We start from the raw sequence: 11,893 nt of genomic DNA on the forward strand, positions 1-11,893 counted from the left end.
AAAATCTTGTTATATACATTTTGTCATGTTACAATCACAAAGTTTGATTGTAGCATATTGGAATTTTGTGATAGAGTAATGTAAAGTAGCACATCATCATGAGGAGGACGGAAAATTATGCGTGGTCTTCAAACGTACTACAAATTCAAATCCAAATAATCTGGCATGAAGACCTAGAAACACTGCAGAGGTCAAGGTGAACAACTAAGCTGGGAGAATTTATTGACAGGAAAACTATTTGTGACACACTCTATAAGTCTGGCCTGTATGGAAGAGCGGCATGATGAAAGTCATAACAAGCCCCATTCACCACAAACCATGTAGGAGACACGAAAAAATGTGGAGAAAGGGTCACTGGCGTTTGAGACCAGAATATTGTGTCCAACATGCAAGATGCTAAGTGTAGTAGAAAAGTATAGCTTCAAATACTAAAACACCATTACACACATCTTTCTGACTTGTATTTAATTTAATTTCCCTTTGGGTTTCCCGATGGTTTTAAAAATTTTAAGCCAGGTGATCTGCTGGAACTTATTCATAAAACCAAAACAGACACAAAAAGCTTACATTTTTAAAACACTATACACCTTTAATACAGGATTCACATAAAAGGTACAGAAATGCATACATTCCCCTTGGAGTACATCAGTTTCCACTGTATTGCACTATGACAATATAATGTGCTTTGATTGTTACAGGTAGAACAAGACACACAAAGGCAGGCAGATAGGAGAAAACAACCTCGCTATCATGGAGTTGGCCAAGTTCAGAAGGAAAAACAAGAGGCTTGCTTCTAAAAGTTAAATAAACTTATCAAGTCTCAACACATCTGGTGAATACAGCTTTAAAAAGTGCAAAGGATGCAGACAAATTGTAACTACAAAAATTGATGTAAACTTTTGAATTTGTGGGCTTGAAACAAACAGTGTTAAGAAAGTAAACAAAAGATCCATGCAAAACATTGTATTAGACACAAATACATTATTAATGTAGCTGCCGTAAGAGGTCTGCAGTTGTTTGATTATAGCTGAGAAAAAGAAATTAAACATTATAGTTTCAGCTCAGGAAACACATTAGAAATCAGAAAGACATTCCTATAAAAAGTAAAATCCTAAAACTTTAACACATCCAAATCTTCATTTTTATGCAGGTATTTAGTGCTGATATGTAGCATGTTGATTAGGATTTCTCTATAGCAACAGACCTAAGGATAAATTGTTACCTGGGCCGCAAAATAAACAAAAAAAATACGTCAGTACAATCAAAATGTCCAACAAATTTAAATGCTGATTTTGTAAAGAACATCTAACCATCTATTTGTGCCTCTTGTAACTTGAGCCCTTCATTGGTAACTGGATCACTATTACAAACTAAAATAATATTTTCATATGAGAAACTGCTATAACTTAGGGAATGCCTTACCAGTTAACTGGCCTGTGATGATACATTTAATAAATGGTCAAGCATTCAAGAACAGGGTTCCTACACATTATTTCACATAAAAAATTCCAAACGTTTTTAGTCTTATCGCCATTAAAAATATAAAATGCAAACATTCATCATCAATTCATAGCAATGACTTACTGTAAGCAGGGTTTACATGTTGTATCAGAAAAACACAGGAAGGAAGGAAGGAAGAAAGAACAAAATGGAGGTAGGTCACACAGAAAAGAGGGAAGAATGAAGGACTTAGAGGGAAAAAACGAAAGGAAGAACACAGGGAATGAATGGATGCAGAACAAAAAGGAAAGAAGCATGGAAGAAAGGAAGCTGGATATAAAGGAAGCAATAACGGACACAAGTGAGAAAGGGAGGAAAAATCCAAAGATTTTACCATTATCATCTTCATACTTCCAAATAGAGCCGGATAATACAGAAATCAAATTCCAGACTTTCACAGACTGTGTTGGAACTCTGCCATAATTATGACTTACCTTTGGAATACCTTATCTAAAAACTAGATAAGCAAACATAACTATAAAAGTCAAAAATAACAATCCTTAAAGATGTTCATACAAAAAAGGTAATGGGTTTCTGTCAGCTAGGAATACAAACACTCAATTCATCAGGCAGTAGAATGAGCATAAAGAACAAGGTCTTCACAGTTGTAGATGAGGTGTTTAGTGTTGTGTGGTGTTCTGTGGAAGTATAATCGGAGTACAGGCAATGCCAGCGAACGATTCTGGAAAGTGCAAATCCCGTTCCCACTCATCTGTCTCTGTGTTGTACACTTGAACAATGCTTGTGACATTGTTCAGATGCCAGTTATAACCACCTATGATGTAAACCTTTGTGTCCAGCAGGCAGCAGCCCGCCTCAGACTGCCCTGCTCTCATCGGACTGACGGTGGTCCACTGGTCACTTTGCGGACTGTAATACTCAACTGCAAGAACATCGAAACAGCGGTCCACATGGTCCATTCGACCACCCAGAGCATAAACACGGTGCTGGGTGCTGATCATGGCATGCAGCACTCTGGGTTCATTCATGGGGGCTCTGAAGTCCCACTGGTCTGCTGCGGGGTCGTAGCAGTGAAGCGTTTTCTTGTCGTCCAATGAGACGCCGTAACCACCTGAGATGTACAGCTTTTCTCGGCAAGATGTCCCAGCATGGCCCCAAATTCTGCGTTTTAATGGTTCCACGTAAGACCACTGGTTGTTTTTTGGGCAGTAACACTCGACAGAAGACAGACTCCCAGATCGATTGCGTCCTCCAGTGGCGTACAGTTGTCCCTGCAGAACACTGAGCTGAAACTGGATGCGGGCCTCCTGCAGGGACTGGATGCGCAGCCACTGGTTCAGATGTGGGTTGTAGCGGAAACAGTTGTCCACGGCCCCCTCCCCGCTGCGAAACTGTAAGTGCTGCCCACCGACGACATACACAAAGTTGTCAAGCACTGCGACGCAAGAGTGGCTGCAACCCGTCTCCATCTCTGTCAACTCTTTGAACTGGCGAGAGGCAGCGTCAGGAAGGTAGTAAGCCTTGGTGCTCACTGTGCGGTCGTTGTCAGTGTAGGGAGTCCCGCCAAAGGTGATGAGGGACAAAACGTCAGAGCGAATGAGTGTCCGCGAGGACTGCATTTCATGCTGTCGGAAGGGAAGGATCTGGTAATTGAAGGCCTCAAGGAGATATTGGCGGCACAGCACATCATCAACCATGATGCCCACCGTCTGAACACTGTCTACTAACTCCAAGGAGCGCATGAGCGGAAAGCGGACGTGGCAGAGGACGCTGCTGGCCTGAGCCTGGCGGGACTCGTCATGCTGGAGCCACCTGATGGCGGTGTGGAAGAGGTCGATCTCTTTGCAATTCTTCAGCTTGTTGCTCTGCAGGAAGAAGATGAGGCGCTCCATGGGAATGTGCAGAAAGTCCTCCTCCTCTGCAATCTGGAGGAAATGACGAAAGGTGAAGGCATCCACGGACTCTTTAAGGGAAGACAAACTGAACGTGGTGGCCATCTGCCCGATGTGCAGGCACGTCTCGACGCTCATCGCGGACTTGAGGAACTCCTCGCAGAGCTCCACTACGGGAACCATCTGGAGAAACACGGCAGCTCCCAGGACGTCCTGAATACAGTCCAGGTCTAATGTTACATCTGAACTGTAGGCAAAGTCAATGATATGTTTCAGCCCTCGGGCTGATAAACCCTTCAGCTCAATGGTGTCTTGGTTTGACTCCCTCATGCCTCCTGTAAACATCGCTCTGAAATTTAAGAAGAGTACAACAAATCACGTTATTTACAGGTGTACTTCTGTTTGAAAAAGTTTTTTTTTCTAGATCTTTCTGAATTTAAGGTGTAGTGTAAATAGCTAATGAGTGAAAAGTAAGAATACTGGGATATCTTCTGGCTTAATTGCCAAACGAGCCTTACAAAGTATTCATACCTGTTGGACTTTTTCCCCTACTCTCATGTTACAACCACTAACTCTATTTTATTGAGATTTTATGTGACAGACCAAGTTATCATCTTGTTGCCATTTGTGGAAGGGGAGGGGGTTAGCCATGTTGCATTTGTGAGAGTAAATATCGGTGATCGGCCATAACAGCAATATCAATACCAGATATCGGAATCAGCCCAAATTTTCACATGAAATCTGGGTAAAATACCAAACATTTTCTGGTTGTGACAGATAAAAACGTTCAAAAGGTAGGAATATTTTTGTAGAGCTCTTAACATGTCCCTATGGGAAGTTTTCACCCACCATCAACACTCACTTAACCTTTTAACTTACAATATATTGAAAACAAACACTACTTCACAGGTCATTATTATTTCCAGCCTATGTTTTGCTAAGTGCTTCAGACTGAAAATCCAAATGGACTTGGTGAAAGTATGAGCTCCAGACTAACCTGAAGTAATCACTACAGGCGGCCAGCACTGCTTTATGGACCTGGAAGTGCTCCTCATTGACTGCCAGCACGACATCCAGGAGCTGACCCTGAGCCCGCAAAACCGACAAGCCCTGGAGGAGAATGGCACTGTGGCTCGGGGCGGAGAAAGTACAGCACAGGGTGCTATTCTTGTTAGCCATACTGCAAAGAGAAATATGCTTTGTAATAATCAATGATCTAGGATGCACCCCCCTTTTTCAAATGCAAATCTAATACTTTCCTAACATGAATTTCAGCTGAATTGTTACATCTAGAAGCTGTTATCTCCTGATGAAAACAAGTCAGTGTGTGGATATGTAGTATCTAGTGACAGTCCAATGGAAATTTAATGTAATTTATCAGCCAACCAGAGGGGAAAGCATTTAGCGTAGTGCTTTTGCATTAGTGAGAATGCATTTGTACGTGCGAAGACAAAGACACTGTGAAGAGAAAGCTATTTATCTTTTTCGCCACTTTAGACCTGCACATACTACAATTTATCAGCAAGGAAGCGTAACAATTGTACATCTTTTGGAATTTGGAAAGGTTGCTCCAGCAGTTGCTTGGAAAAACAACATCTAATAGTACAAAAACAGAACTGCTCCATGTTGTTTGAAAGAACTTTTTAAAAACATATGAAATGCATCTATCACACACAAGACCTAAGGAAAACATCTACACAGCGTTTTCCTAACTTTAAAAAGATCCATAAGCAAAAGTCTTAATTTGTTCTTTTTGGATTAAAAACATCAATCATTGTTTAGATAGACTGCTTTCTTTATCACTACACCTGAGTTTTCACCTTTAGGATTTACTTTTTTGACTCCAGGCCACCTAAACCGATTAAAAATGATCCATGTCTTGTACTGCAAATAAAAATGTAGAAAAGAATAAGTGATATAATAACAAAATAATAATTACATTATAAAATTAAGGTAATAATATTCAAAAGAACTTCATTTACGTTGGACTAATAACAGCAACTTAATTTATTTTTGTCCATCCATACTTTCCTATTATAAAGGAAATAGATTTATTACAAATTTATCATTTGTGCAAAATTTACACTTATATACTGCTTTATTTGCATATTTGAACACCCTTTTTGATGCTGCGGTAGCGTGTGTAGAATATAAAAATATTTCAAGCCTATTTAAGGTAAAATCGACTGCAAAATGATTTTAAAAACTTACTTCCAATTAGAGTTAGTTTTTTTGGCATGGACCACCATTAGCCTGTGATAGATAAAATTCTCTAAAAAGATAACCGACTTCATTCATGGTTTGCTTTTTTATACTTTGATGCCTGCATTCTTAAACTGACTATTAATAGTAGCCGTCAACAAACTGTAAACTCTCTTTTATACGGCTTTATCAATATAAACGTGTTTAATTTCACCTGCTTAAACAAGGAATTAGATCCTCTTATAAAACCAACGCAGTGCCTGGAGGCCTCAGCAACGCCTCGGTGTTTCCTAACCTGAAGATGCCGCACCGCGAGTCGCTTCGGTGCACAGTCGGTTCAGCAGCCGCGGGGAGACACCATGACACCAGAATATCCCCGCTGACGTAAAACACCATCAACCGAAGTTCACTCACCTGTTCTCTGAATGTTTCGGAGTAAAATCGCCACCGTCTGACTCCGCCATCTTCTAGCACATACCAACACGCATAGAGCATTTTCAGGAATGTTATGGGGAAGTCATCGGCACTACTGGATTATTCATTATTGTTTTGTTTTTTTCAGTGCGTAAAAATAGTCTTCGGCGACTTCTGGCAGTCGTTGGAGTGTTGCCTGTCTGAGGTCCTGCGCTGAAAACGCAAAGATGATGACCCTTCTTCTTCTTCTTAAAGTTTTACGGCGGTTGGCGACCAACTTAATGGGCCATTACCGCCACCTACTGTTCCAGAGTATGGGTCAGCCACTACCTAAACCCTCCAATAGATCCCTGTATCTTTTAAAAAGGACACCGATACCCGAAATTGTGCTCTACTTCCCAAACCCAAAATACTTTTCAAAGTGATTTTTTTTTACTCCTAGTTCCTTCCGTTTTTCCCTCAAAATCTCCATATATACACTGTAACCTTAAAACCACATGTTCAACTGTCTCTTCTTCCTGGCAACCTTCACATCTCCCTATCCCATGTTTCCCTATTATGTATAGTGTACTATTTAGTGAACAATGTCCTATCTTCATTCTTGTCATAACAGATACTTCTTTCCTATACCCTCCCTGCCCTCTGGATTCTGCTATCCTGCTGTGAATGGCACCCACAGAAACTGAACTAACCCCCTCTAACTTGTTGTTAGAGAATAACAACAAGTATATCATAGAGAATATCCTGTCTACTGTTTGAATGGAATGATCTAATACTTAAGAGGACAGAGGTTGAGTCTGAGCATATTAACACCTTGTTTAACTTTGCAAGCTCTACCCATTGTAATGCCACCAAGATTGCCACCATCTCCACAGTATAAACCCCCAACCCATCTTGAGTGCATCTATTAATCTCAATTCTCCTTGCTGGAACTGACAACCCAAAACATGTCAATCCTGTCTCTGGATTCTTGGTTCCATCTGCGAAAATGTGAACATAATCAGAATATTTGCTTTCCACATAATGGTTAAAGGAGATAACAAGATTTTCTTTTCTTTCCCTTTCTCTCTTTTTGTCTAAGAGGTACCAATCAACCAAAGGGCATATCATTAACCAGGGGGGCACATCTGGTTACGCCACCGCAGGACAAATCTGTAGACCATCTATTTCACATTCCTTAGCCAATCGGTTCCCCACCTTCCCAAAGTGATCCATCTGACACTTTCCATACTCCCGGCAGTTTTCAAGCACTTGTTTAGTGGGGTGAGTTTTGCCATGACTGCTGAGATAAACCCAATAGTTTGCCATGATCTGTTTTCTCCTCGACTTTAATGGCATTACTCCAATCTCCACCTGCAAAGCATTCACTGGGGAAGTTTTAAAAGCACCACAACACACTCTCAACGCCTGTCCTTGGATCACATCTAATTGTTTTAAGAGATAAGAAGCTGCTGTGTATGCTACACACCCATAATCTAATACTAACTTAATCATAACTTGGTATATTCTTTTTAGGGCAAGGCAACTTGCTTCCCACCCCCTTCCTGCCAATGACCTCATGACATTTATTACTTTTTTGCATTTTCCCTCAATCCTGCCAATATGATCTCTCCATGTCAAGCATGCATCAAATATCACACCCAAATACTTGAATGATCCAACATTCTCCACTTCCTCTCCATATAACTGTAGTTTGAAGTTTTCATTCAAGTTTTCATTCAATAAAGACTACTTTAGTTTTGTCAACTGAAAACCTAACCCCCAGTCATTCCCCCATTCAACCACATCATTTATAGCTTCTTGGACCTTATTTAATATATGTTCAATGTTTCTCCCTCTCTTCCATAGTACACCGTCATCTGCAAAAAGAAACCGACCAATATCCCCTGGAACAGCAGAAAAAATATCATTGATTATGACAATGAAGAGCAAAGGACTAATGCAGCTTCCCTGTGGAGCACCAATATCAACTGTGTATTTGCTAGACAAAGCTGAATTGATTTGAACCTGAGTCTGTCTACGAAAAAGAAAGTTTTGACCCAATTAAAAACCGTGGCACCAACCATCAACCTGTGCAATTTAATTAAAAGGACTTCCCTCCACATCATATCATATGCCTTACAGTTTCCTTGTTTACCTGGGCTTTCCTGATTTTATTCTCTAGTCTAATAATGGAATCTGTAGTATTCCGTGCCTTCCTGAACCCATTCTGGAAACTGGCTAACACTCCTCATCTTTCAAGCTCATTTGATAGCCTTTCTATGATCATCCGTTCCATTATTTTGCACAAATTTGAGGTAAATGCTATTGGACGATAGTTATTTAGTTTAGATGGATCTTTTCCTGGTTTCCTTATTGGCACAATTACTGCCTCTTTACATGTAGCTGGAAGCTTACTCTCAATCAAAATTCTATTATACAAAGCCAGCATCTTTGTGAGTGCTTCATTACTCATGTTCTTTAACCTTAAATAGCTGATCCGATCCTTTCCAGGAGATGTTGGTTTTAATCTTCTAAGTGCCCTGTTCATTTCCTCCATTGTAAACAATGAATCTAATTGATGGTCTGTTATTACCTTATTAATTAGGACTTCTTGATATCGAGCTAATGTTTGTTCCTTTCTCATTTTTGCTTCTTCTGACAGGTTATCAAAGCTATGAACCTTAGCAAAGTTTTTGGCCATGATCTTTGCTTTCTCACAATCAGAGATTGCTACCCCCTGTTCCGATCTTAAAACAGGATAGTCCCATTTCCGCCTGTCTCCTCCCATCCTGTTTATCATTCCCCAGACTTCTCCCACCGGAGTATCCCTCCCTATCTTGAACAATTGCCATTACAATTAGTATGCAAAATCCCCCAAGCTGTACTATGGGCATTAAAATCTCCACACCAAACCAATCTGCTGTTGTTTTGTCCTTGGATACAAAGAAGGTTCTGTAGCTCTAACTAGTTACATGGATTATAGTAGTTTATGATTACAATTGACACTTTGTTGTTCCAGATTTCTATTACTATATATTCCTGATTATCTCCCTTACCTAAAATCCTGTAAGGAATATCTTGTTTGACAAACGTAGCTCATCCGCCTCCAACGCCACTTTCCCTATCATTTCTAATAACCGAATATCCATAAATCTGAAAATCAAGAGACGGTTTAAACCAAGTTTCCGTGACACAAATAACATCAGGCAAAACTGAGAATTCTTTAATGAAATGCTTAAACTCCTGGCTATAGGCCAGTAAACTCCTAGAATTCCACTGAAGAATAAGCACCATAATGAGAAAAATCATAATGAATCTTGACTAGACTGATTAGTGAGATTCTCCCTCACCTCTTCCTATGTCAGTCCTGTTACACCAAGATGTTTAACTGCTGCCTTTGTATTTTCTCATTTTTTGATTTGATTTCTGCAGTACTATTTATTACCTTAGCAATAAATGTCACTAATGAAACTTTATCAACGAGAATATCATTCCTTCTTTGAGGTTGAGGTATTGGCATATTTAATGCACCCTGCCTATTCATCACATTGTCCTCTCTTGTCACTCTCACTGCCTCTGCATAAGAGATTTTCCTCTCAACCCTAATTTTTTTCACCTGCCTTTCCTTTTCCATAATCTCACAACCGGCAAATCCCACACTACTCCACAGCTACAACACTTAGGTTGTACTCCTGACCCACACTCTCCATAATTATGGTCCCCACCACATCTGGCACATCTTCTCTTATGAGTACAGTTTTTTGCTATATGACCAAAGCGCTGGCAGTTGTAACATCTCAGTGGCTTAGGTACATAAGCTCTGACTGGATAACTCATGAACACCAGAAATACTTTCTTAGGCAACATTTTTTTCTGAAATTCTATCCCTTTTTACACCATCCTTGGTGGAAGTCATTCTAACTAGATTGGTCACTTTTCCTCCTTTAAGGTGTTTCTTAAGTTCCTCCATTCCCACACTGACAGGCACCCCTGTGATAACTCCCTTACTTCTACCACCTTTCTGAACCCCCACCTGCCCTGAGCTATCAACTTTAAATTTTCCCAACTCTCTCATGTTAAATGCTTTTTTGAGCTGATCTTCATTTGCACAATGAACAAGTAGGTTTCCATCACTAAGAACTTTAGCAGACATTACATCTGCTAACTTATTTGCCAGTTCTGTTGTCAAAGTAAAGGGATTCATCTTTTTAACATTGGCCTGTATCTTTTCCTTGAATCTCAAAATAACAATCAGTTTATCTGCTTTCAATTTTTCCTTTTGAGAAGGTCAGTCAGCTTCACTATCAGATTCACTTTCATTTCTTACCCGCTTGTTGCACTTAGCCTGCCTGTCAACATTCCTTTGCCCATTCTGTTGACCCGAATGAACTTCCTCATCCACATCAATATCAATCATATCCCCCCCAACTACCTACCCCTGACCCACTGACGGAACAGGGGTCAACCACCGGAATATGAAGATAATATTGACATTTGAATTTCCCGCATTCTTGCGATTGCTACTTCTTCCAGCTGACGCCGCCGCCATCACTTCACCTCCTAAAGATCCATTGGCAGACTCCCCAGAGATGACCCGTCATCTGAAGGTGGACAATTCTAGAGGCTTTCCTTGTTCCATCTTTCCAAAGTAGGTTGATGAAATTATTTTTCAGAATAATAATGCTTGCATCTACCAAGTCAAGAGCGTTCCTGACCATATGTCATCAGACCCATGTTACTGGGCCCCAGGATAAATCTGCTGTGGCCTGGTAAAAAACAACCTGATCACATTTCAAAAACTTACAGTTTGCCCACATTTACACAAGGTATAATACATGCAGTTAGGGATAGAAACTGCTTATACTTATTATTAATTTATGTGAACTACAGCCAGTGCAAAAAATGACAGATCCTAAATGAATGTTCAATAATTTTATGGCATGCAAACAAACAGGGAAAAGGGACGTGCTTCATAGCAGGATTTTATTTAGGGAATCAGAGTAAAGGTGTTGGATACAAATATGTATTTTTTTGTTAAAAACGTTGAAAACCACATATCATTTTTAGTATTTTTTAAAATGATACAACTTATTGTGCCATCAACCACCCAGCTCTGGTCTCTTTGGGGATAAATATGACTTGTTGGCGTCTGCTGTAATGTCTACCACAGGTCCAGTTGCTGAAGGTGCTTTGTGTTGAGTAGTTCTAAGGGCAGACCCTCCATGTTTCCAGCCTGCTTTGATACATTTAGCTTAATCTTCTCATTCAAATTTAAACAAAAAAAATGTGATTCTCCTTTGTCATCTTTCTCAAACTTCTTGTAGGTTTTCGGTGGTGTAGGCTCTGTTGCCATCCATTCTCTAGCCTTTAGGGGCTGTTATTAGTATATTTATGGTACAGGTTATCAAAATAACCACTTGAAAAAAACAGTAACACTGGACAACACATGTCTTTTAGATATTAAAACCTTTACCTGGAACAAAACAGTTGGCATAAACACAATGGGAATGGGGGATATAAAAGAAAAGAAAATTGTAATCGGAACATAATTCATTGTTTAAAAATAATGCAAAGATAATAACAGCTGAGTAATTTCACTACTTTTGTCGTTTTTAAACAAATTTACCTGGGAGTAATAAAATTTTGGACAGAAATTTTAAAATGTCTTTTAAAAATTACTGAAGCTTTAATTTTTACTATTAAACACATGCAGACAAAACACCATGCATACAATATTAACCACACATTCTTTATCCGATACTGGCGTCCTGCCTGTGGTCAAAACTGGGAAGCCTTTATCTCGATGTGGTGAAAGATAAACCCTGTAAATTTTTGGGTTACAGCAGAAAATGGCCCCTGCTGGTTTCAGTCTTTTAGGCCAAGAAATAAGAGAAACCAATTCGAAAAAATGTTTTTATTCATATGCATTGCGATGGAAAATG

At 39.7% G+C, this 11,893-nt stretch overlaps 1 protein-coding gene across 2 annotated transcripts; it reads right to left on the reverse strand.

Annotated features, from left to right (window-relative positions):
* Positions 1–563: 563 nt before the first annotated feature.
* Positions 564–6,230, reverse strand: klhl26 (kelch-like family member 26). Of its 2 annotated transcripts, XM_047375889.1 has the most exons (3): positions 5,970–6,229; positions 4,351–4,533; positions 564–3,702 (listed from the first exon to the last, which is right to left on the reverse strand). In XM_047375889.1, the coding sequence occupies exons 1-3, from the start codon at positions 6,017–6,019 to the stop codon at positions 2,121–2,123; spliced, it is 1,815 nt and encodes a 604-aa protein (XP_047231845.1). In that variant the 5' UTR covers positions 6,020–6,229; the 3' UTR covers positions 564–2,120. The 2 variants fall into 2 exon arrangements, with proteins under 2 accessions (XP_047231845.1, XP_047231846.1); XM_047375890.1 differs by lacking the exon at positions 4,351–4,533 and having other exon boundaries at positions 5,970–6,230.
* Between the last annotated feature and the right edge of the window lie 5,663 nt (positions 6,231–11,893).

The sequence above is a fragment of the Girardinichthys multiradiatus genome, chromosome 9, assembly GCF_021462225.1.
Source record: "Girardinichthys multiradiatus isolate DD_20200921_A chromosome 9, DD_fGirMul_XY1, whole genome shotgun sequence".
Taxonomy (NCBI): domain Eukaryota; kingdom Metazoa; phylum Chordata; class Actinopteri; order Cyprinodontiformes; family Goodeidae; genus Girardinichthys; species Girardinichthys multiradiatus.